Source organism: Castor canadensis, chromosome 1 (assembly GCF_047511655.1).
Source record: "Castor canadensis chromosome 1, mCasCan1.hap1v2, whole genome shotgun sequence".
Classification (NCBI taxonomy): domain Eukaryota; kingdom Metazoa; phylum Chordata; class Mammalia; order Rodentia; family Castoridae; genus Castor; species Castor canadensis.
This window is the reverse complement of record NC_133386.1, coordinates 25,275,154-25,301,753: the sequence shown is the minus strand read 5'-3', so window position 1 is coordinate 25,301,753 and position 26,600 is coordinate 25,275,154. Positions and strand designations below refer to the sequence as shown.

The 26,600-nt window shown below is 38.1% G+C and overlaps 1 protein-coding gene, 1 long non-coding RNA gene and 1 other non-coding gene across 3 annotated transcripts in view; 2 read left to right on the top strand and 1 right to left on the bottom strand.

The window, feature by feature from the left end:
- Txlnb (taxilin beta) overlaps window positions 1-16,808 on the bottom strand; it is a 48,557-nt gene extending 31,749 nt beyond the window's left edge. The window contains exons 1-3 of the mRNA XM_020174478.2: window positions 16,656-16,808; window positions 13,780-14,220; window positions 3,352-3,443 (exon numbers count right to left, since the gene is read on the bottom strand). Coding sequence (XP_020030067.2) covers window positions 3,352-3,443; window positions 13,780-14,206 — 519 coding nt within the window. The 5' untranslated portion in view covers window positions 14,207-14,220; window positions 16,656-16,808. The remainder of the gene's footprint in view (window positions 1-3,351; window positions 3,444-13,779; window positions 14,221-16,655) is intronic.
- LOC141415893 (U6 spliceosomal RNA) lies at window positions 15,141-15,247 on the top strand. The gene has a single exon (XR_012440850.1). It is a non-coding gene; the product is annotated as a U6 spliceosomal RNA (small nuclear RNA).
- Window positions 16,809-19,923: 3,115 nt separating the features above from the next.
- Window positions 19,924-26,600, top strand: part of LOC141420679 (uncharacterized) — a 74,434-nt gene continuing 67,757 nt past the window's right edge. The window contains exon 1 of the long non-coding RNA XR_012445205.1: window positions 19,924-20,078. This is a non-coding gene — a long non-coding RNA (uncharacterized lncRNA). The remainder of the gene's footprint in view (window positions 20,079-26,600) is intronic.

Sequence of the window (26,600 nt, the reverse complement as noted above, 5' to 3'; positions counted from 1 at the left end):
CCATCTCAATTAATAGCTGCGGGGCACGCCTGTCATCCTGGTACATGGAGGCTGAGACTGGAGGATTGAGGTCCCAGGCCATCCCAGGCAAAAAAATTTGTGGGACCCCATCTCAAGAGAAAGAAGTTGGGTGTGGGGGCATGTGCCTGTCATCTCAGTGATAGAAGTTTAGAACTGGAAGATCGAGGTTCATGCTGGCCTGGCAAAAAGCAAGACCCTGTCTCCAAAATAACCAGAGCAAAAAGGCTACCAGTGTGGCCCAAATGGTAGAGAACCTGCCTTGCAAGCATAAAGCCTGTTCTTCTGTACAATTATAGCAGGCATAGGACTTTAGCTTCAGTCTTTCATGTTTTCTCTCTCTTTTACTAAGTTAAAAGAAAGTAAAGTTAATGCTAAATACTAAATTAGAATTGTATTAATGATACTGTTGTAACTACATTAAAATTGAGGAAATTTTCAGAAAATGTTTTTCTTAGTCCATTCTTAATCTAGTTTGATGTGTCTTGATTTATGAATGAACTTATGCAAATCTATTAATAAATATAATGATGGAAAATATTACAAGATTTAGACTGTAAGGATGAGTGGCCCAGAGTGGCAGTTTGATTCACAGCTTTGAAGGCAGTGATTTATTCTGTATGAACAATTACATTTCAGACATTTTCTGTATTAATATGCAAGTCAATGAGCAAGGAAATAGGATTTCATCTCCAAGTAAAAATTTGAAATTCTTCATGATGAAATGTAATGGGTTTTGGGGATCGATTTTGTAGAAAGATCTTTGGGGTCTTCAATCTTACTTACCTTATAGTAAGTAAGGTATGAATTGAGTTAGTCTGTGTTACATAACTTCCATTGGGATGACTGCTTGGCTAGGAGGATCAGTAGGGAAGTTCCTGGGACCAAGGTGGATAACTGTAGCTCATGGAGAAATCTTGGTCAGACTGGAGAAATGATTCTTCTCCAGTGTGAAGCTATAGTATTGCAGCCCTGAAAATGGTGTCCTGTGCTAGTTTAGAACACTGCCCAGCAAAATAGTTTCTGCCGGGTATTGAGGGGGTTGGGGAGAGAGGGAGGGGGTGGAGTGGGTGGTAAGGGAGGGGGTGGGGGCAGGGGGAAGAAATGACCCAAGCCTTGTATGCACATATGAATAATAAAACAATAAAAAAAAAAAAAAGAACACTGCCCAGTCTAGGCAAGAATGGCCTTGGTATGAGTAGGTAAATTGAAAGGGCAATGGACAAACAACATGGAAAGTACTAGAAAGAACAAGGATGAATAAGTGAGAGTAGGAATGAGTAGATGAGAGTGGGGAATAGGGACCAAAGTTTTGGGGAAAAGTATTATTTTGAACACACAACTAATTTCGTTATTAAAATTTGTTAATAACCAATGCTAAACAAGATAGTTGCCTTGTGAATTTTTACCGCTATTTTGGCAAATAACATGGCTATAAAGCTTAAAAACCAAAAAGCATTCATTCTGCTTGATTTAGTAATCTTATTTCTGGAACCTTTTTTTAAATCATAAAAAAAAGAAGGGACAAATCTAATGTCTGATGATATGTTTACTACAATGATATTTGGTAAGTAAAAGTGGGAGAAATTTAAATGTCTCCCAAATTAGTGAATCAGAACATATAGCCATTTAATGAAATATGACACAACTTTTCTTTTTTATGACAGGGTCTCGCTATGTATGTAGCTCAGACTGGCTTGGAACTTGAGATTCTCTTGTCTCAGGATCCTGATTGCTGGGATTATAGACATGTACCACAACTCCTGGCCAAATATGACACAAAGCTTACAAAATATACTATAAAAACTTTAGATTACCTGAGAAAATGACTATTATATGGGTTGAGAAGACCAGATACCAACTCATACGTGCCTTATGGTAGTTATGACAAAAGATAGCTCTTCATACGTAGCAGACTTTTGAAGGGATTGTGCATAAAACAGTGTATGTTTTAGATGATGGGATCAGAGCTTTTTTGTTTTGTGTATTCAGCACTCTTATGTCATCATAATGTGGTTTGTGATTAAAAAATAATTAAAAAGTATTGTTGGCAAAGTTAAGCAATCAGCCAGTCGTTAGGGTTTCAAATTGTTCTGGGTCTATTGCATGACAACTCAGCATAACAGGATGTATCAAGGTAGAAGGAAGGAAAGAACAAATAAAGATTATAGGACTAAAGTCAGAGTGAAAAACAAAGAATATGAGTCATTCACTACTCTCTATCCATCAACAACCCTGGGGAATCCGTGGGTCTGAAGCTTACTCAGTTTTGGAGGCCCTCTTAAAAATAATTAAGAAAAGACAATTAGAACTGGGGCCTCTCAGGGGCCCCTGGAAGTGAGAGGCCCTGTGAGAGTTGGAGCTTCTTTAGCTGTGAAATAAATCTAAGTAGGGAAGGAAGACATTTCAACCAACTGCAGGAGGTTTTTAAGTGTAGGTAGTCTTAAGTTTCATTCTCCCGCCATTCCGTCTCCAGAAGAAATAAGGAAGATTTTTTAATGGAATGGAGTAGAAATATAAGAAGTCCATTGCCTTGTTTGTCTGGAGGATGTCACATCTTGGCTGTGGCTCTCATCATGTGTGTGTGTGTGTGTGTGTGTGTGTGTGTGTGTGTGTGTGTGTGTGTGTGTGTGTGTGTGCGCGCGCGCGCGCGCACGCGCAGACCTCAGATATCTGTATGTTGTCACTGTTTTGGCTCCTCTGCCACAGCAGGTGTAATAAGGGTTTGTTGATAGGGGTACTGCCCTCTCTAGGCCCTCTCTTTTTCTTGCATTGGCCACTTCTAAAAGCACCCAGGAGAAGACAACCCCCTTCCAAAACTGTTGGAGAGTTTTGGCCTTTGTAGGAAAAGTGGAAGAATGGAGACCAAAGAGGAGAAACACAGAAATGGGACACACAGGTCAGGCAAGAATGAGGGGTGGCATTAATTTCACTCTCTGCTTTCCTACCATTGTACCCCTTGAAAAACCTGGATAGGTGAACTTAATTAAAACATAAGATTTTCTTATCTTTATATAAAGTATATATCTGCTTTATTGGAAAATTAAAAAGAACTTCAAAATATCCAGTTTCCAATTATGTACGTACTTTCTCTCATTCCCCAAATTATGCACATAAGTGAAAATAGATTACAGTTCTTTCATTCTTCATTTTGCTATTATTTCTCAGTTTTTTCCCCTTAAATGTATTCTTCTTTTATGAATTCCAGCTTTGACTTATTTGAGGTAACCAGCTATGGTTTCCGATGATATAGGTGAAAAACTAAGTCTGTTTTTCTCAGCTCTAACCAGAGACTGTATCTTTCTGCTAAAAAGAGCTAATCAAAGATCTTACCAATTCAGCATACTTCTTTAATAAAAAATCAAGTTTTTCTTCAGGCGTTTGCAGTTTGTTCAGATTTTGCATCAGCAAGTTGGCTTCTTTGCCTTAAAAAAGGAGACGTTTGAAAACATAAGTGTTGAACTTATAGTCAGCGATATGGCTGGTATCTCAGATGACTTGCAAGTTACTACCAACTTTGGCCAAGCCACTAACCTATCAGAGCCTCAGTTATAATTTTCTTTTCTTTCAAAAAAGGATACCATCCACTATTCACAATAGCCAAGTTATGGAAACAGCCAAGATGCCCCACCGCTGACGAATGGATTAAGAAAATGTGGTATCTATACACAATGGAATTTTATGCAGCCATGAAGAAGAACGAAATGTTATCATTCGCTGGTAAATGGATGGAATTGGAGAACATCATTCTGAGTGAGGTTAGCCTGGCTCAAAAGACCAAAAATCGTATGTTCTCCCTCATATGTGGACATTAGATCAAGGGCAAACACAACAAGGGGATTGGACTTTGAGCACATGATAAAAGCGAGAGCACACAAGGGAGGGGTGAGGATAGGTAAGACACCTAAAAAACTAGCTAGCATTTGTTGCCCTTAACGCAGAGAAACTAAAGCAGATACCTTAAAAGCAACTGAGGCCAATAGGAAAAGGGGACCAGGAACTAGAGAAAAGGTGAGATCAAAAAGAATTAACCTAGAAGGTGACACCCACGCACAGGAAATCAATGTGAGTCAATGCCCTGTATAGCTATCCTTATCTCAACCAGCAAAACCCCTTGTTCCTTCCTATTATTGCTTATACTCTCTCTACAACAAAATTAGAAATAAGGGCAAAATAGTTTCTGCTGGGTATTGAGGGGATGGGGGTGAGAGGGAGGGGGTGAAGTGGGTGGTAAGGGAGGGGGTGGGGGCAGGGGGGAGAAATGACCCAAGCCTTGTATGCACATATGAGTAATAAAACAATTAAAAAAAAAAGGTGCCATCTACTTTACAGAGTAAGGATTAGCTGAGAAGTTTGTGACGATGTGTGGTACAAGTTCAGGTTCATGGTAGACTTTTAATAAATGTCATCTGTAACAGTAATCCCCAAATTTTCATCTCCATTCTTATTATTTTCTCTCTCTTCTGTGTTATCTAAACACTGACTTCATGAAAGAATAAACTACCCCATGTTCCCACTTTACTTAATAAAAAGGAAGCAAAATAGTTCTTCAAAGTTCCTGACTAACATGGAATAGTTGATATCAAAACATGAAGTTGCCAGAATTCCACCCTGGAATTCTAAGGCAGAGAAACTTGGCAGTGTGGTGAGCCTATTTTCCCTTTTGTGTTCTTTTAGTACCCCCTTTACTCTGTATTCAGGAATCAGTCCTCTTCTCTCTCTGCATACACCCATTCTACACAGAGGATTCCTACCAAACAGGGAATAAAACCACTATAAAAGGAAAACAGCTAAGTCATGGAAGACTTTTCCTTCTCAGGCCTTCCTTCAAGCCTTCAGGGCAGTTTCATCTTTTAATCCCAGTTGGACTTCAAGCTCCTTGTTAAAACTCATCGGTGCATGGTTGTTTAACAGGATTTTTCTTTCTGTCTCCATCGTTGTTCCTTTTGTCTTCTTTAGCTATTGCCTTTCTGAGGTGTCTGGAGATCTAGTTTTCAAGATTTCAAGTAACCATTCAGTGTTGGGAGGAAGGTGTGGGATGCTGAATTCTACATTTATGGTAATGACATCTTTTCAAGTAATCCATTTAAGATGGAGGGTTCTTCTCAAACTCACCTATGTGTCACAACCACTCTGTCTAATCACAGTATGGAGGTCAAAACATTACATCATGTAAATCTGCTGGTGAATGTTAACAACTTTGACAACTTTTCCTTCAAGAACAGACATTTCCCCTTGACTAGAACATGTGCTGTCAGACATGCCATGGAGTTAGGATTGCCAGATAAAAGACAGGAATGGGACATACTTATACTAAAAAATCTATTAATTATTCACCTGAAATTCAAATTTTACTGGGCAACTTATATTTTTATTTACTAAATTTGGTAACCCTACATTGAATCAAAGAATTTTTGGTTTAGGAAGAACTTCAAGAAGCATCTAGACTAACTGGTTGAATATTCTAGATAAACTATCTAAGACCCAGAAAGACCGAAGTTATATAATTAGTGCTGGTATCACCAAGGCTTCAATCCAAGGTGACTCTTCTTGTTCTAAATCTCATACTTCCGTGTGGAAATTTGATGCTAGCGGAACCTAGAAAAATTTATTCTCTCTTTGCTCAGGGAGTAAGTTCAAATTAAAGACATGGCCTCAGATAGGGGAGAAGATGGGCTGAGGGTCCTTTCAATTCTCCTTTGCAGCTAAAGATCATTGCTGCCCCACCCCTGCTGGGAGGGTGCTTCTGAGATGACCAGCATTGGTCAGACCATCCTTTCATCCTTGACTGGGCACAGTGACCACATGAAGGCTATGGTCCTGAGTTAGTGTCACCTATTAAAGGCAAGAGACTGTACTGTTGATCAACTTAGGTCCAGAGCCAGCAGAGTGTTTAACCCATGGCAAGTACTCAGTAAATACTAATAATGATAGAATAAAATGAAGCCAACCAGGTAAACTGGTATCATGTTCATTGAATGAATGCTATCCTGATTGCCTAGAGAACACAGTCCTTTTTCTCACCTGAGATGTTTAGTGAATCTGGGATACCTTATTGTGAGTACCCCCATGTAAAACCAATATATGTCTAGTTTGGGGGAGGTAGAAATAAGGGAGTGAGTCCAGCAAATCTTGTCTTCTCAAATTAAGTATTTCTCTTTAGGTTCTGTTCTCTGTGCCTGTAAGAGAGGTTTTGTTTAATCTTCATACACACTGAGGTCTTTTTCTGCTCTAATAGTCTGTTATTTTACAAAGAAGGTTACCATTCAAGTACGTCAATTTACTTTCAAAAATTATCTCTCCCTTCAACAACAACAGCAACAAGACTCCAAGACATTGGAGACAGTCATGTGCAGAACTCACTGTGACATTAGAGACCTTAGGTTTGTTGGACTCAAATGCTGTGTGGGATAATCATGGAGGAGAGGAATAGACAGACCTGCTCATTTTCTAAGAGAAGCTGTGATTACATTTCCATAAAAGCTGGATCATTTGCTAACATTCTTAGGTACAAGAGGAAAAACTGACTTAATACAGGGACATTGTATCAGGAGAGAATCACCTGAAAAGAAGCTTCCTTTCTTTCCCATTCAAGCTAGGGAAGGCATGTGGTGGACATAAGGCTACCACACTGCCAAATGCTCAGTTTGGTAGGAAGTCTTCATGAAAGTCAAACCACCTGTGTGGCAAGAACAACAATGTCACGTGCGGCTCTGGTCATGGCACAGTTGTACTGGAATAGGAAAGAATTATTTTATATCAAAGAAATCTTTCTTCCCTTCCTTCCTTTCTTCTCTTCTCCCTCCCTCCCTCCTTCCCTCCTTTCTTCCTTCCCTCCCTCTCTTTCTTCTCTCCTTCCCTCCCTCTCTCTTCCCTCCTTCTCTCCTTCCCTCCTTCTCTCCTTCCTTCCTTCCTTCCCTTCTTCCCTCCTTCCCTCCCTCCCCTCTTTCTTTCTCTCTTTCTCTCTCTCTCTCTTTCTTTCTTCATTTTCTCTCTCTCTCTTTTTTCCCATCCAGGAAGGAAATTAAAAATCTTAAATTCTGACAACTGGACTAGCTATAGTAATAGCATAGTAATGATAGCTTATACTAAATCTGGTGATAACTTATACAGATTTGATATGTTCAAAATTATGCCTTTTCTTCCAAAATTACTTGTTATATCTTTGGGGCTAGAATTTGATATTGAATACACACTTGTGTGTCTCTCTATCCCTTTTTGGTTTCCATGTGCTATGGTCAAAACTTAAAACAGGAAAAGATTATAAATGCACTCTTTCAAATGTTAGTCCTAGAGTCATTTTTCAATGTTAATTTTTGTTGTTTTGCTAATATAATTTTAAAATAATGAATGTTAGGCAAATAACTCCTGATATCTATAGATATCTTTTCAGGGAAATAGCTCCATGTAGGTAGAGGTCATGAAACATAGTCATTAAATTCACACTGGATTAAGACTATGACACCTAAATTCTAGAACTGACTCTTCTGTCAATTATTTGAGCAACTTTTTTTTGCATGCTTTTATATTCTGTCACCTCAGTTTCTCTGTCTATAAAATTAATGGGCTGACTAAATAGATTCTGAGTTCAGCCTGTAAGGTTTGATGATTCTAGAGCTGAAATTGTTTTAACCACTTATAACCTGATTTAAATAATAACAAAACCAAAAGTATATTTATAAATCCTCTCTCCCCCCTCACTGTGACTTCTCATAGCCAAGGGTTTTATTTGTTTACTTCACTTGCCACCATCAGTTTGAAAATACTACTCTGCCTGTGTTTTCTAGTTATGTGTTCTCCATTTGACTGATGTTTTGTGTCTTTGGTATTTTAGTGACTTTGTTATATTTGTATTTGGAACTTCGGCCTCTCCCTTAATTGGGGAGGGGATCTTGACTTCTCTTTAGGTCAAATGATAATGTGTTTAAACTATTAGCAATAATAAAAAAAGAAAAAATATCACAAAGAGTAATATTGAACATTCATTCCCTGCTTTGGTCAAAAGTAAGCATTAATCATTTTGCTGAAGACATATTTCCTTTCCCTTTCCATCTGTCTTTTTAATCCTCCTCTCCACTCAGATTTTTGGCTTCCGTATGAATCTATTCATGTATCTTTTAAATCTCTGCTGAATTCTCTTTCCCTTGAATTCTTCTTCTAGAACATCTAGTATTTGTATCAAAGGCACAAGTATGACCTTCTCATGGTATGTGGAAATCAACCTAAAATGGATGAATCAGACAATCTGGGAAAGTGACCATTCTGAGAAAGACTTAGTAAATGGGTGTCTGAGACCTTACAGAAATACCAATGTCGTCATTAAGGACCTCTCAGAAGGTAATACTGAAACTCACCTGCAACTTGTGTGGGTGAATAAACTATCCCACCCAAAATATATTTCTCTGGCATATTTTGAATTGATTATTCAGAGAAATTGCAGGCCTCTAAGACATAAGGATGGCTGTGAAAAGCTTTCCTTTTGAAAAAGAAAGTTCCATCTATCTACTTTAATAAAGTAAATAGCAGATGCAGACAGAGCCTTATCTTAACTGATACCCCTTATGCCTAAGAGGGGTCTTTCACCAGGAAGACAAGATTGGGGTCTGTTCTGTGACCCACACAGATCACCACAGGTTACTGTGACCTGGGAGACCTCATCTTTACAACAAGACAACCCTTACTTGCCTTGCTTCTCTGCAACTTTCCTTAGCCTATGCTAACTCCCATCCCTCAGAAGCCCAAGCTCTTCATTTCTGGAAAGATTTTGGGGGAGACAATTTATTGTATATGCATTAATAAATTATTCTAAGACAGTTAAAAAAAAGAAGAAGTCCAAGCTCCTATCCCTTTAAGCTCTGGATGAGGGTCAGCCGTCTTGCTCCTCTTTGAGTTTCATCTCTCCATGTCTTAAGCACGTTATCTGTTTATTGTCAGTTCATTTCATAGAAATAAATATTGAAAATTACTTCATAGAAAATAATATTGAAATTCAGAGAGAAAAGAATAATTTTAAAACTTCCTCACACTAGGGCAAAATCCATAGTCAATATTCCTCAATCAATATGCTGATGCTTTCTATATATCTTTGGTCCTGCAGTGTTAGTGACATCAGTTCAATCCCCTTGCTTTGTTTATGACTAATCTCATAATCACATCAAGTCACTGAATAGCCTTGTTTGGTAGACTCTTAAATTCCCTGGACCTTATTTTCCCTGTTGATAAAATTACCAGGCTTGAGTAGATGGATTCTGAGCTGACTGGTATATGTACCAGCTTTGTTTTTCTCTCAGGCTTATGCTTCAAACTCATGATTTCCTATTTAATCAGTTGCAACTGAAATATGAAAAGGTATATTATATTTTATCATTGTCTTGTGTTTATTACTATGTGGTGCCTGTGCAGCCACATAAGATTGTCAAAAAGAAAACCCTGATGAATAAGTTAGTTTTGAGCAGCCTGGAGGGTGGGGGTGAGGAGACAAGAGGGATACTCTGTAGATGCTAACAGGAGGTATCACTGTGCTGCATAGTGGGAAGTCTTTTTATTCCTTCCAGTTCAGATTTCAGGGGGAAGGAGTCTCTCCCAGCACAAGAGGCTTAAACAATGTTCCCCAATTTCTCCAGTGTATGTGGTGTGTTGATTGTGGGAAAATATACCATCCTGTATAGGAAAAACAAGCTCTGAATACCTAGGTTTTAGAGACCCTTCCCAAATATTCAAGTGTTCTTTGAAAAAAGAAAAGAATTATTGCTGGTCCAGTAAGTTTAGGAAATGATACTCATGCCTATCATTGCTTGAGATTTTCACTGTGTATATATAAATGATCAGAGAATTCTGGCAGTAAAGAAACTATTCACCTTTGTCTGATCCTCAAATATAACAATGTATATCCTTTGGATGAGGGGGTCAGAACAAATGTAGCACTTCAAAAATATCCATGAAGTAAGTAATACCTGACAAATATAACAAAGATGTATCTTTGATTAAGTATGGAAGCAAAGTTTAAGTATATATCTTCAGCTAAAATAAGCTGAATGACTTATTAAAATTCTATGAAAAGTCAAAGTAGATTCTAGAAGAAGGTCACAGCTAGAATTTGTATTTGTCCTCCAAAAGGAAAGAGGAAGCACTCTGAATCCACAGCACCATCGCTTCCGCAATCTGCTCTCCATCAAAATTGTCACCATGCCTTGGCCGCACTTTAGATACACCAGTTCTGAATCTCTGCTGCTTTTGAAAACGGTTTGTGTTAACAGTAGTGCAGTGCCATTTAATTCATATGTAGTCAAAAAGTTTCTTAAAGCCACTTACAGACAACCGAAATAATTTCAAACAGGAAGTTACATATGTAGGTTTGCCTAAAAATGTTCTACTCACAATGTAGGTGAACTAGTACTGTGTTTAGTGCTATTTTGTGCTAATGACATAGCGTTGGGTGGCACAGAAAGGTCATCAGTCCCCAAATGAGTGACTAGAGTGGCCTGATTCACAACCACATTCCATGATAGTGGTAGTACTAAAAATGTCAATTTTTTTCTTACTCTAAAAAGATTCTGATTATTTGGTAACTGTAAGCTTAATATAGATTATGAACTAACTCATGGAAGATTGAGAAGAAGCCATGACTGGTTATCTTGCATTTCTTTCCCCTTATCAACATACCCAACAGAGATTCCTATGTAAAAGTTTTAGGATGATCAAGCAAAATATATAAGAACTATTCTGGTTGGAGACAGTTAAAATTGTTCACCTCTGGAATAAGACTTTATATGCTGCCTTATGGAGACTCTAACATGACTAATGCGAAGGGACCCATCTAAGATGTTTTGATTAGAGAAGGAAAAATTTCTCTGCAACACTGAGCAATTTGTCATGTTTCCCAAGTTCCCAAAACACTAGACTAAGTTAAACTTTGTACTTTGGAACTTGAAAATATTTTAAAGGCACTGCATGGGTTATTTTAATCTTTTATTGTGTGGGTCAAGTATGTACTAGATGGTATCATTTGGCTTTCTTTTTTGTTTTGGTGGGACAGGGGTTTGAACTCAGGACTTCATGCTTGCTAGGTAGGTGCTCCACCACTTGAGTTATGCCTCCAATCCTTTTTGCTCTGGTTATTTTGGAGATAAGGTCTTGCTTTTTGCCAAGGCTAGTCTAGACCTTTATTCTCCTATTTTAAGATTAAGGAATCCTAAAATATTAGGATAAAGAAATCCTTCCCTGATATTTTATTCTTCCCACCATAGCTGGGATGACTGGGGAACAACCAGCACACCCAGCATTTTTCTTTTTCTTTTTTTTTTTTCTGTTAAGATGGAGTCTCATGAAATTTTTTGCCTAGGCTGCCTTGGAACCTCAATCCTCTCTATCTCAGCCTTCTGCATAGCTTGGGATGATAGGCATCTGCCATCTGCACCCACCTATTGATGAGATGGGGGTCTCATGAACTATTTGCTAGGGCTGGCTTTGAGCTGTGACCCTCCCAATCTCACCCTCTCAAGTAGCTAGTATTGATTACAGGTTTGAACTACTGGCCCCCAACTTCATTTAGGCCTTTCTGAAAGCATTGCAGCAAGAGTTTTATGCATGATAGTGGTATCCTGTTCCGGTGTAGGCATACTTGTAGGCTTATAGATGGTAATCTGTTATTGGAATTTGAAGCCAGTTCTGACCCAAGACATTTCACTCTCCTACACTGTCTTCTAGAAATGAATAAAATGTGGTTGGTTCCTATCCTTGATAAGTTATCCATCTATCATGGAAGGTAGTTATACAATTACTGTAGAAAAATTTAATGGAGAAGGAAAGAAGGTGATGCTAATTCTACCTGGTCATTCTGAGGAAAGTTTCTCATAGGAGGTGGTATTTGTGGTGAGTGTTGCATCAGTGAAATTCACCAGGGAAGACAAGGAGAGGGACTTTCCTATGTGCAGTAACATGTTTTTGGTCATAGCTGTAAAATTAAAATTCTCATTCTTCTTTCACGGCTATTGTTGGTGTTACCAATTTCCCCAAGCTCTTCAAAAAAAATTTCCTCTATTTCTGCATTTATCATATATAACAATTCATTTGTATGTCTGTGTTTCTCTCTGTACCTAGAGCTCCTTGACCAAACAGCCACTGACTTCTTTGTTTTTGTGCACCTAACACAGTGCCTCATAACAGCTGAGCATTAACAGATATTCATTGAGCCAATGAAATAATGAAAGTACAATTATTTTCTGCAATTGTTGACAAATACAATTGGCATGTTTCCAATGAGTTGTGCATAATCAAAACTATTTTATGTAGTAATGGAATATACTATTAAATGATCTCATTGACAATCATTTTATAGAGAAACATATCTCTATTTTTTACATTTTGATTATATTTAGACCCCACTAGCACTGTTATAAACAATTTTCTCATTCATTCATTCTTGTAACAAATATTTATTGAGCCTACAATCTGTCATACCCTGATATTTGAAATAGGAATCCAGTGACACCCAAGTACACATACACCTGCTCTTGAGATAAAGGATCTAGGAGGAAAGACATACATTAACCAAATAATCTCAGAATTAAATGGATCATTTCAAATGCTGGTTAACGCTAAGAAGGAAAGAAACATGGTACAATGAAGACCTCAGTTAAGATTTTTATGTAGGGTTGGGCTAATAAAATATCATTTTAGTTATGAGCGAGGTGATGAATAGGAGAGTTAGGTGCCTAAAGGGCTGAATTGGGTGGCAGCGGGGAATGGACACAGATTTCTAAGTAAAGAAAAATGGGATGTGCACAGGTCTTTGTGAGGCAGTTTAGACTTAGGGAGAGTTTGGGACTTTTAAGAACTATACAACCTGATTTAGAACATCCTGCTCCCCCTTTCTGATGTTCTCTCTGAGCCCAGAGAGCTCCATTTCAATTGCAAATCCTTTGTTAAACTAGAGTGGAAATTTTCTCCCTGAAGGACTTGTGGTACCTGAAACTTAGCATAGATGTATGCATGAGTCCACCCAGATCCTCCCCCTGGTCTGAAGGCCATTGGAGCCCTCCTCCCCCCCTTCAAGTTAAAGATGCAGATTTTCTCCCCACCTTCAAGTTAAGGATGACATAAAAATGACCTAAAATAAAATTCTGTCTTCTTCTTTTTTTATTTTAATCCCTACATGCAGTGCTTCCATTCCACCTGGCAGAGACCCAATCTGTAACCCCTTTCTCCCTTTCCTATAATAAACCTCTATTATTACCCTCACCACACCCACCTGTCCTGCCTATATGCTTCTACATTGGACAAAAAGAATTTGGGAATCTTCTGATCAGAGACTGCACCAGCCTATAGAACTTGGGGATGGAGCATGGCAAGTCTAAAGAACTGAAAGCAAAGATCAAAATGATTATAGTGGTGGTGAAACAGGGGTGAGTGTTCAGGAAGGGGATGCTGTAAGGTAGAGTGGATGAGGTCAAGCTGGGACTAGGTGGGAATAAACCAATAAGACCTTAAAAAAATTAAGAATTTTGATTTTCTCTGTAAGAGTGTTGACAATTTCCATTGGGAGAAAGATTAATGGGTAGCATGTTGAAAAATTCTTTTGACCTCTATTAAAGGGAAAGGGTTGTCATTGTCAAATACAGCAAGAGGAAATTTAAGGAAGCCCTGAAAGAAGCTATTTAATAATCCAAATATTAGATGTAGCTTTCAAAAAAGGTTGAAGGAAGTGTCTCTTTTTAAGAATAATTAAAAGAAAAGCAATGTATTAAAATACTAATTACTTGCCTAATCCTTTTAGGATTTTCTTTTGCTCTTTATTGCTGACAGGCTCTTTGACTGTGGATGGCTCTCCAGAAGCAATGGATTCTTTTTCAGCCTCTTCAGTGATTTCTTCACAGTCTCCATCCTCATTGTCAGGTGCTTCTGCAGTTTCAGGCTGCTCCTTGACCTTGGCAGTGTCCTCTCTCTCTGCTGTGCTGGCAGCAGATCCATATGTACTTATGATGTCTTCCAGCTGTCGATTCAACTCTTCAGAGATATCATGAGCTCCCTTTTCAGGGTGCACGCTTGCCTCTTGCTCTGATGTTCGGAGTGAGGTTGAGGAATCCTCACCATGTTGTTTCCCCAGGACATTTTGATTGGCTGATGGTGAACTGTCCCCTGGGACTGTTGATTGTTCTGCTGAGAGCTGTTCAGAGTGACTGGTTTCCATTATGGAAGTGGTGTCTAGTGGTAAGCACAGTTACGTTTTCATATAGTTAATCCAGTTATGTATTAACAGTAAGGATATCTCTCAAATAGGTACAGCTAATTATGGTTTGGGACATAGAATGAATTTACTTTCACAAACCCTGGCATTGCAATTAGTAATGAAGGAACAGTGGGGACATTCTTCAAATCCAGCCATATTACTAACATATCTTTGGCTTGATCAGTTTTCAGTAGTATCCCTTATTAATGACTTTAACTGAGTAATTTTGCTCTTGTTTTTTGTATTTGTCATTTTGCTGAGATAAGCCAACTTATATTACCACTTTCTTATGTAAATCTGTGTAGATTCATAATCATTGGCAGTATATGGATATATACATTTTCTTTCAAAGTCAAAATATTTAATGTAAGAGCTGCTGTAGTTACTAAAATCGCTCATTATGTTCCTAAACTCTATTTTGATCCATGTCAAGATTCGATTAGTATGCTTTGATATGACCCATTATTGTGGTAACACAGGAGATATTTCTTGCTTCGCTAGTGTATTCTTTTACCCAGTGGGGCAACATGCAATTATCAATCAGCAAAACACTATTCCTGAGGTCCAAACTAGCACCATTTCTGAAATAAGACAAGGGATTGAGGGAAGGCAAATAAACCAACTAATATAGAAACATGGTGATGATTATATAGTATTGATTCCTCATATCTCTGTAATATCATTTTCTTCCACTCTAAAAGGTAACTTTCTTTAGACGAAAACAGATGACAATTTTCTCTTCTAAATTATAAAACTCTGGGGAAAAGTAATTTTTTTAAAAATAGCAATGTGTAATAAATAGGAAGAAGACCAGCTAGAAAAATAATTCAGATATAATATGGACTCTTGAGAAAGATGGGGTGACGGGATGAGTTGAGTCAAAGAGTCCATGGTTGTGCTCGCTTTGGCAGCACATATACTAAAATTGGAACGATACAGAGAAGATTAGCATGGCCCCTGCGCAAGGATGACACGCAAATTCGTGAAGCGTTCCGTATTTTAAATGACCCAAGCCTTGTATGCACATATGAATAATAAAAAAAAAATAATAATTCCATTTAACAAAAAAAAAAAAAAAGTCCATGGTTTCTGGCTATTGCCATTTCTAGGGACAATTAATTTTGCTTAAGCCTTTAAGTTATGGTGCATTTTATTTGTAAATAATATTTAATAATGCTGCTAATTAGCAGCATAAAAATATGTCAAGATACTCATAATTCACAAGTTTTGCTGTTGTGTTGGCATGAAAGTGAAAACAAAAACTGTTCTCCAAACTTGGCACAGCTTCCTTCTTCCAGTGTCAGGGCAGCCGGTGTCAAATGGTTAGAAGCCAACAAGAGTAGAAAATCTAGTGTATAAACACTCCCACCCATGGTGGCCCACTCTTACTTTCTTCAAAGAAAGTAAGTTCACTAATTTTAATTCACCAACTTGATGATCAAATAAAGCAGCAACCAGTTTCATTGTCCTCACTGCAGTTTCTTGATCCTGACCTCAACTCACTAGGCACACGTATCTATATATAACTTAGGCCTCCCCTAAACTCAGAGAAAGACACATGTCACCTGCTGTCCAGCCAGAAGTTATTTTAAGCTCTTCTAAAATGAGATGTGGTATTTATCACTTCATCTTTGAAAGTCAAGTTAATAATTTTTAAATCTAATTAAAAATAGTAAGCATTTATTGGTTTAAGTTCGTATGTGGGTATGTGTTGAGGACATTATCTTTGAATGAAAACAAAAAAATCTAAAGTAAACCAAACTTCAAAGCAATTACTTAAAAACTGTTTGACCTTAGTTTTGCTGTGGTTAAGCTACATGCAAATGTTTTGCTTGCATTTGACTTAGTCATTCTCAGATGTCATAGTCATTGGTGTTTTTATACTTAGTTCCATGGCTATTCTTTAAACTCCTGTCCCACACTTATTTTAATTTAATTTTTTTTGGCAGTGCTGGGATTGAACACAGTGCCTCATGCATGCTAAGAAAGCACTCTACCATGGAGCTACATCCTCTCCCCCCACATTTATTTTAAAGCAGAACAACTAAATCATTGAAACCACAGGACAGGAAAACTCAGTTCCTAAAAAAAAAAAAAGCCTCAACACAAATTAACAAGAGGGAAAAAGCAGAAAAGAACTTTGTTACTTTTAAATGGCCCCTTTTATGGTCACTTATTGTATAGCAAAGAAACTATTTCTAAATTTTATCCTGTATAAATTTTATTGACCTTTCCCCCTCCTCTTTGAGAATTTTCCTTTTGTACTGGAGTCCCAGCAAACTGTCACACACACCATCCCTTCTGAGCAACACAAGGCAACTATAAAACAACAATGAAAAGTTCTTCACCAGTTCACTGGCCATCCACAAACCACTACTCATAGGGCTGGGGAAGTATTTGTCACACTTACCAGAAGGCAAGGAGCTAAGCTGGAAGAGAAAGGAGAGGAAAGAGGCAGCAGAAAGCCAGGGAGAGCTGCCACAGCAGAAGCAGGCAGAGGGCTGTGTCTCTACAGGGGAGAGAGAAACCACACACACACACACACACACACACACACACACACACACACACACACACACACACACACACACACACTGATGGAGGCAGCAGGAGGGGGCAGGGAAGGAACATTGAGTGACACAGCAAGAGAGAAATCCACCCAGGCTTTCAGTAGCTATCGCCAAAGGGAATCTCTTAGAAAATAAAAGCAGCTGGTAGATTTTTATCAGACTCCCCGTGTTTTAAAATTTAATTTTAAAGAATTGAAACCCTGTGTAAATAGCCCCCTGGCAAGTGCAGCTTTTCACTGATGGCATTCTTTTGAACAGACATCAGTTTTCCTTTTTTCTCGGTTTATCTCCAGGGTGGTTTATGATTCATCTTTTTTTTCTTTCTCTTCTTGGGCTAGCCTGATTAGTCTCGGGTTTCTTATGGAATCATGGCAGAAGAAAAAACAATGGCCTAACAGAAACATGGTGGCAGAGCCACTTATTGCTGATGTCACTTCTTGGTGTGTTTGCAAAGTTTGAAATAAAAGCATAGATGGCCATCTGGGAATGGGGTTTCTTGTAGTCTTCATGTGTGTGGATTCCTGCGGGAAGAGGTCCACTGTACCTTCCTTTGTCAGCTCCTTGCCAACCAGGCACCCTTTCCAAGACTCCTCCCCACTACCATAAAATGCCTTTCTCTTGACTTACATCCATTCCCTTTTTCTGGCTATTTCTAGAGAATGCGTTCCCACACTTTCCAGAGCATATTTCTCCCATTCCTGTTTCTGCTCTGGGGACAGTCTGGCACAGTGGCACTCCTTTATGGCTGGCAGAATAATACCGCCCCGAAATGTCCATGTCCTAATCTCTGCAACCTACAAATACGTTACCTTACAGGGCAAAAAGGACTTTGCAGATGTGATTAAATTAAGGATCTTGAAATGGGGAGATTTTCTGGAATTATCTGGGTGGACCCATTAGAACCACAGAGTTCTTAACAAATCAGAGAGAAAGAGATTGAGAGACAGTTGGTGTGTATAAAGGAGATTCAGTGATCTAAGCATCGTCAGTGTGGTATGGTCCTAAGAGTCAAGTATAGTACAAGAAGCCTCTAGAAACTGAAAATGCAAGGAAACTGCCCACCCAGCCCCCCACACCCAGCCTCCGGAGGACTTGTTAACCAGTGAAATTCATTTTGCATTTTTGACTTCCAGACTGTAAAATAATACATTGTGCTGTCTCATAGTCACTAAATTTATAGTAAATTGCCATAGCAGCAAAAAAACAAAACAAAACCAAAAAACCCTAAAGCATACCACCCCCAGATGTTTCCATACTCCTCTTTCTGAGTTCAGGGGAGACATAAGTTACATATCAATGAATAAACCCAATAAGTAGAGGTCAGAATAAAAAAATTGTAGTGATGAAAATAACAAAGCTGCTTACTGCATCATCATTTGATCATAAAGATGGTAAATTAAGATTGAAAAGAAAAAAGTACTTCCTTCTAAGTTAATGAGTATTGGTGAGCACATATTCAGTGGCATCACATCCTGGATTGTAGCCACTGACCCAACTCAGACAATAAACCAGTACTTCTCAAAATTAAGTAATATACAGATTCTTTTAACAAAGTAGCTTAAATAATGTTGAAGTTAATTTAAAGCAAAAGAAATCTGCCAATGACTGAACTAAATGATTATTATTTGTTCCAATATGTACTAATATGAAAATAGATATACATTTTAATACTTATGTTACACACACACACACACACACACACACACACACACACACACACACACACACATATACACCCCCCCCCCATAACACTGAGTCAGTTAGAAGGACCCAGTGGTCCTTAGGGTATTGGTTAGAAGTTAGGAGCTGTTAAATACTATTAAAGATGTTAATTTCCTAGGTCTTTATTATAAGCACACTTTGATATTTTAAATTTACAAAAAAGTTGTCAAGTGTGGGGCAGTCCCACTGACAGCTAACAGACCCTTTCCTTTACACCTGGCTGCCTTGAGCAGGGAGCTGTCAGCTGAGCAGCTCCTTCTTTGGCCCCCAGCTGGACAGTACTCTTAGGGACATTCCACAGTCATTCTAAGGAAAATCCGCTTCAGTTGCAAGGGCCACAGCAATGCCAGCTGCCACCACTGAAGCCATGACTCCTGATTCCAAAGGGCTTGCTCCAGTGTGATTACTACAGGCAACTTACACTAGTTTTAGAGACATTCCTCTGGTTGACCCTGCCCATTCTGTACCTAGTCACACTCAGAACAGGAAGGGGAGCACCTCCCCATTGACTCAGCAAATGCCTGTGATTGGTCCCTATGCAAAGCTTATACCTGGTTCTTATGTGAAGATTGTGATTGGTGGAAACGGAAGCTATGCATATACAAGGCTGTGATTGGTAGAATTATAATCTAAGCACAAGTATATGCATGTCCCTCTACTGGCTATATAAGCACACTGATTGACATTCTTTTCAATTAGTCTGAGAGGCTTCTGTCCTGTGCACGCCCCCTGGCATTTCAACACCAGGCCCAAAGAGATCTAAGTGGTCTCTTTGCTATTTGCAGTCTTTAGCACAGGTAGAGCAGGCTGGGCTGGCTGTACTTGGACTTCCCAGACTCCAGAAATGTCAGAAATACACCTCCATTGTTTATAAGCCAGCCAGTGTTTGGTATTTTGTTATAACAGCCTGAACAGACTGGGAACAAAATGATAGTTACATGGTAGCTACCCAAAAGATCCAGAATAGGCTAATACATTTTTAATTATAATTGAAATAAATATAGACACACAAAATTGTGGCACCTGAGAATCCATTTGTGGCCATACACAGGCCCCAAATCTGGGATAGGCTGATAAAGAAGACAAATTAATAGAGCTCAGTGTTCTATTGTGAAGTCGACCTTAAGAGGACACAAATTACTGCTCTAAGCCTTTAAGCTATTGTAAGGAATAAATTTACTTTTTGAAAATAACATCTTAAATTTTATGCAAACACTACAGGAAAATAGATTAACAAGTCAAATGATGCTAAAAAGCTTCTTAGAAGAAATAATAACGCTTTGTCCCCCACCCCCTTCTCTAACCTTGCAAAACTCTGCAGAGGCAGTGATATTAAACTGTTCTAGATACTTGCACTGGGACTTACTTTCTCCTTTGTAAATAAAGTGCTTATAGAGTTATCCATTGATATCCTTGCAGGACTGGCTCCAGGACACTCCTCCATTCCAAAATCCATGGATATTCCAGGCCCTTATATGAAGTGGTATAGTTGGCTGCATATTTTAAATTACCTTAAGGTTATTTATAAGATTGAAAACAAAGTAAGTATTATGCAAATGGTTGTTATAATATATTGTTTAGGAAATAAGGACAAGAAAAAAAGCTCTCTGCATGTTCAATACAGATGTTCTTCTTTTATTGAGGAGCTCGGGATCAAACCCAGGGCCTTGTGTACAGCAGGCAAGTGTTCTACCCTTGAGCTACACCCCAGCTCTTGAATGCATTAAAATTTTTTTTTTTGATCTGCAATAGGTCGAATCTATGGATTTGGAACTAGTAGATATGGAGGGGCAACAATATTGCTGTCAACTAATCAATTTTTTACATTGCTTATTGTCTTCCCATAATAATAGATAAAGCCAGGTGCCAGTGGCTCACACTTGTAATCCTAGCTACTAGTAAGGCTGAGATTTGAGATTCAGAGGATACTGGAGGAGTGGCTCAAGTGATAGAGCACCTGCTTTGCAAGCATACAGACCTGAGTTCAAACTCCACGCCACCAAAAAATAAAGATTTTTATTATTTATACTCTCTTTTCCTCAATTTATTTTCCCAGCAAAGTTGTACCTCAATTTTAAACTTTCAGCCTAAGTTTTGATTATTGAAATAATGATAATAGCTCCATTTTGGGGCAACTTTCTGTTTTTCCTGGAGTTAATAATTTTTCTTTTCATTTGCTCTTATCTTCTCAAATTGCACAAGAGCCTTATAAAATAGCTCTATATATACTTTTCCTCCAAAGTCAAGTCTGTCAGTTAACTTATGCATTGTAGTGTTTCCTTGGAGATTTCATTCCCATATCCAGATAGCCTTAGAACCTTGACCTCTTCCTCCAGCCTGGTCTGGTGACTTTCTAGGCCTGCTGCACAGCTGGGGGCCTGGCACATTCCCTGCTGTCATTCTGGAAATTCCCTTTACCTCTCTCCTATTTCCTGGTTTACTTCCTCATTTGAAGCAACTTGTCCTTTAGTGGCTTCCTAGGAAAGCATTTGTGGTAGAATTTTTGTGTTTAAAATGCCTTTATATTTGATTGATAGTTTGGTTGTAAACTTTCAGGTTGAAAAACCTATGGCATGTTCTCCTGTCTTTTAGCTGTCTTTTAAGAGTGCACGGTCAATCTTATTCTTGATCCTCTGCATATGAGCTATTTCTTTCTTCCTCTCTGGAAGAAAGAGTTTTCTCTCTACCCTGATGTTCTGAAGTTTCACAATGATGAAATTTGTTGTGAATCTTTTTTTTCCATTTGTTATGTTGGACATGTGATGGGATTTAAAATCTGGATGCTGATCTTTTTAATCTACTCCTTTTTCTTCTTTTTTCTTTATTACTGTCATCCTCTGGGGCTCATATCCCAAGTACATCAATTCTGGTTAAGCTTCCCTAAAGAACAATCCCCAGGTACCCTGAAAGGGACTTACTTGGTAAAATGGGATTGGGGACCCTCCATTCCTAATGTTTATTATCCTGAAACAAACAACCCAACAGCCACCAAACTGTTCTCCCTTGTGTAGTCTCTTGCCATACTACCCCTTTCAATAGCATCTCTATTTGCCAAGTGTTAATCTTGAATTCCTCAGTTTTTTCAGTCTACTAAGCAAATCCGCTTGCCTCCTGCTGGCTGTTAGCTTTTCCCCATTATAGTACTTCCTTCCTATGGAGCACATTGCTCCTGTTGAATCATTTACTACTATATCTTTGATTCTGGTTCTTAGCTATTGTGGCTTGGAGGGGTCTATGGATTCGATTCTTCTGATTTCCAAGATGTTAGAGTTTTATTTTTCTGCCCCTTACTCTTCTTACTGTTTGCTGGTAAATTTTAGTGGAGAAAGACGTTGGAAATATCTTTACTCTGTCATTGTGGAGTCAGGAAGATCTGTTTAATCATTTTAGTGGTCCAGTAATGAAGTGAACCATCTTTCAAAAATACAAAGCATCAATAATGGAATTTTCTAATAAAGCCTGGTTGTTCCTTGTTTCAGATGAAATTTCTGCCTGGAGCAGAGAGGAGGGGTGGAGAATTAAACTAAATGACTCACTTAAGATCTTTCAAATATGAGTTTATAAGTTCTGTGCTTTTTTTATCATGGGATGAAAAGAAGCAGTAATCATATATAATTAAAATTGTAAGACTTAAAATAAGGCAGCTTCCATGTGAATTTCAGCTCTGTCCTTTATTGGGCTATATTATAATTTCTTTGGTTTTAACTTCAAGCCCAATGAAAAAGCAACACCTATTTCCAATGGTTGTTATAAGACTAACAGAGTAAATATGACCTCATATGAACACATTATCTGTGTCAACTAACTTCAATAATGATGAGTTTCAGCCTTTGAGACAACAAAAATTAAAAATAAGCAAATAGAATTTTATCAAACTTCACACAGCAAAGGAAATAATCAACAGAATTAAGAGACAAACTGCAGAATAGGAGAAAATATTTTTCAAATATTCATCCCCCAAGAGACTGATATCTAAAATATATAAAGAACTCAAAAAGCCGAATACCAAAAACCAAATAATCCAATTAAAAATGGGTTAAAAAACTAAATAGACACTTCTCAAAAGGAGATATGCAAATGGCCAAGAAGTACCTGAAGAAATGCTCACTCACTTGCCATCAGCGACATATATATCAAAACCACAATTATATATCCTCTCCCCCCAGTTAGAATGACTGTCATCAAAAAGACACAAAATAACAAATGCTGGTAAAGATAGGGAGGAAAGGGGATTCTTATACACTGTTCTTAGGACTATAAATTGGTACAAACATCATGGAAATTCCTAAAACAAACAACCAACCCTAAAACTAGAACTACCATATGATCCAGCAATTCCACTGCTGGGAATATGTCCAAAGGAGATGAAATCATTATACCAAAATGATACTTGGACTCCCATGTTTAAAGCAGAAGTATTCACAATAGCTAAAGTATGGAATCAACCTAGGTGCCCTTCAATGTATGAAAAAAGTGGTATATATACAATGGAATACTGACTAGCCATATAAAAGGAAATCCTATCATTTGCAGCATGACAGATGGAAATAGAAGTCATCGTATTACGTGAAATAAGCCAGACACAGAAAGACAAATTTCTACCACATGTTCTCACTCATTTGTTGAAACCGATATGTTGATTTTGTAGAAGAAATGAACAGTGGTCACAGTTAGAAAGCCAGGCACAATAGCTACGGCCTATAATCCCAGCCCTCAGAAGTGGAGGCAGGAGAGTCACAAGTTTGAGGCCAGCCTATGCTACATAGTGAATTCCAGTGCACTATGAGAACTTGTTTCAAAAAACAAAAACAAACAAACAAAAACTCAGAATGAAGGAATTACTTTCTCTGGCTAACCCTTCAGTATAGTTTTAGGGTAATCAGAGGTTAAAACAATCTATGATATATTTCAAAATAATTAGAAAGGAAGAGTGTGAAATTCCCAACACATAAAAATGATTAATGTTTGAAGAGAGGAAATACTTATTATCTTAATTTGATTATTATACATTGTATACATGTATAAAGTTACCATTGCATACCCCATAAAGTGGTATAAATATTATGAAGAATAAAAAGTTAAACTAAGCCTGTGAGTGGGAATTAATATTTTCCACACTAATAGTTTCTTTAGACTGTTGCTATCTATAATTAAGTTGGTGTGTCTACTGTGCCATATCTTGGTCATGTTATTTGCATATATACTTGACTTGGGTTATATTTGACTTAGGGTAGGGGTTCAAATCTTGGAATACTCCATTTCTGTTTGGCAGATATTATGTCTGTTTCATAAAATGAGGAAAATATGTTTGTAACCAAGCAGATATTATTTTTTATTTATCTAAATACAAAACCACACATCAAATTATAATATTCATTTCCTATGTTGTCAACTCTTTAATTTGTATGCATTGTGTGCAGTCAATCTCTAGATGTGAAAAATATGATTTACATTCTGTGAAAAGAATTTGGTGTTATTACTTTTAGGCTGGAATTAGGCAAACAATATTTCCAGAAAAAGATAAAGTGGACTAGCTTTCAGCAATAAAATAAATAGTTTGAAATTTGCATAAATATTGAGTATTACACTTGTATGTATTTAGAAAGAGCTCTACATTTTAGGTATCCTTATTAAATTATAGTTAAATTTTTTTCATGGTAACAATTTGATCACAGACATCTTATGAATAAGGCAGGTAACTTTTAGGCTATGTTCCTTTATATTCTCTGTTTAATGTGAATTAAGATTTTTCTGCATGCATTCTACAGAGGAGGGTTGGAACATGTCAATACGGTTTTCCAGGAGAAGCAGAATGAAGTCTGTCATGGCACAGTAATGTTGGACCTCCCCATCTTTGAAGACACTCTCCTTACTCCACTGCTGTGTGAGTTATCAATTTGAGATTACAGGGCTGAATGTGGGCTTATTACTTAGAGCATGTCCGCTGAGGACAAAGTTGGGTTATGATGGATGCTATCTATGGTAGCCATGGAATTGCCCTGGAACAGGCTCTACTGCCTTCATTCCTGTATGCCAGAGGGCTGGAGGGCTACATGAGTAAAGTATGGAGACATCTCTCCTTTTGGTCCTCTTTAAAAACCTCTGTCATCAGTGGCCCAGGAATGTTCTGGGCTCTCCTTTGAGCAGGGATCTGCTTGTTGATGTAGATGGCTAAGAAAAGCCTGCTGGCATTCCAACCCTCTTAACATAACCCTGTGGCCTTGTCAGAGCCACTCTGATCCATCTTTAAGTAGATGACATTTGATGAAAAAGAAATAAGCCATCCCTAATAAGACAGCACTATATGTGATAGTTAAATAAAGAAATGGAGTCTCCAAAAATGATAGACTCATGGTGTTTTACCATTTAAACACAGTCAAGTCACTTCTTTCAAAGGCTAGCTACGGGAACCCCTTTCAAATAGCACTTTTGAGGGTTTCTAACTAATGACTATAGGTTTACATTTCTCTTTGTTTAGTATCATAAGTTCTTTTGACTCTCTTGCCCAGGGGCTGTATTTCTCTTCCCTACCCAAGTGTCATGAGGCCTGTCCTCCTCTGCTGGTCACAAGCAGTTTTCAGGAGTCTAAGGTTGGACTTCTATTGAAAGGAAAGACTGTCATTTTGGTGTGATAAAGGACAGGGGTGTAGTGATCACTTAGTTTAGAGCTGATGCTCTTCTTCCTTGTTGCAATGCAGTGTTACCAAACAGCATGCATTTGTTTTAAAATTCTAAGTGTTTGGTTTTTACTGTATATTAATTTGGCGTGGTTTTGACAGGATTAGAACAAGATAAATGCTGAAAATGGCAAGGAAGCCAGCAGGATGGGGACCAAGTGAGCAAATAAGTGCCTCTATCCTGACACTTTACCCCCTTATCCTCCTTATTGTGTCTTTTCTTTACCTTTCCTCCATTGTGAGAAGGTGGCTAGGCTAACATTGATAGGCTTTGTTGTAGTGGAAAATAATCATCAGCTGAATTTGTCCACCTGCCTCAATAGCCTTTCCTGCTTCTGATACCTCTTACATGACCGGCTCATCTGTAGATTAGATTAATTTTACCATGTGCCTCCTTATTTCCAGTTCAAGAACTAGAAGGAAGTACCATATCTACCACACTTAAGACATTTTATGGCCCTGGTTCTGTATGAATTTGGAATTGTTCAAATTATAACCTGAAATTTTTTTGGATCTGGCTGACATGCCTTATTCTATTTAAAAAAAATAGATCTGGGCCCCCTGGATTTGTGCAACACAAGTGGTACTAGAGTCAATCTGAAACCTTGATACCAAGAACTGTTGACAGATAGAATCATGGTATTTGTGGGAAGATAAACTCCTAGTCACTTTCCTTATGGATACTCAAGAGGTTGCAAAATTATTAAACTATTAGTAATAATTATAATCAGTAATTAGTATAAGAATGATAACTTGCTCCTGGGGACATGAGTGCCTGTGTAAACCTCTGCAACCTCTACCATTTCTCTGAGCCCCAAATCTACCTTTCTATGAGGTTCCAATAAACCTCCATGTGCCCCCCTTTAGGGAGGCCAGGAAATCTTCTATAGATTGCCCGGAAATTTGAGCAGACCTCTGCAGCATGATCACTAGGTCCCTCTGGGTTAGAAGAGTGCACCTTAGAGGTAACGGTATGGGCTACTCTGAGGACTCCCCAAGGGAAGTGCTGTACCCAGAGTCTCACACTGAAGTCTCTTCTCTGACATTAGTGTCCCCCGTTGCCTGGTCTTTACTTTCTCAGTAACTGGATATAGGCAAAAAGGAACTAATCTCTCTCCCCGAGTATATGCTTAAACATTTAAATATATAAAATTATCAGTAAAAAGGACTGGTCCCCTTCATCAAAATGAAACAAAGCAAAGCAAAACAAAGCCAAAACCCAATCAATTCTTGGCAAGCTACTACTGCAAGTTTTTACAATTCTAAACAAAACTCAGGGATCTTAAAAATGAGTCTTAAGACTCAGGGCCTCACGCTTGCTAGGCAAACACTTTAGACTTGAGCCATTCCACCAGCCCAAAATGAATATCTTTTGGGAGGAGGCAA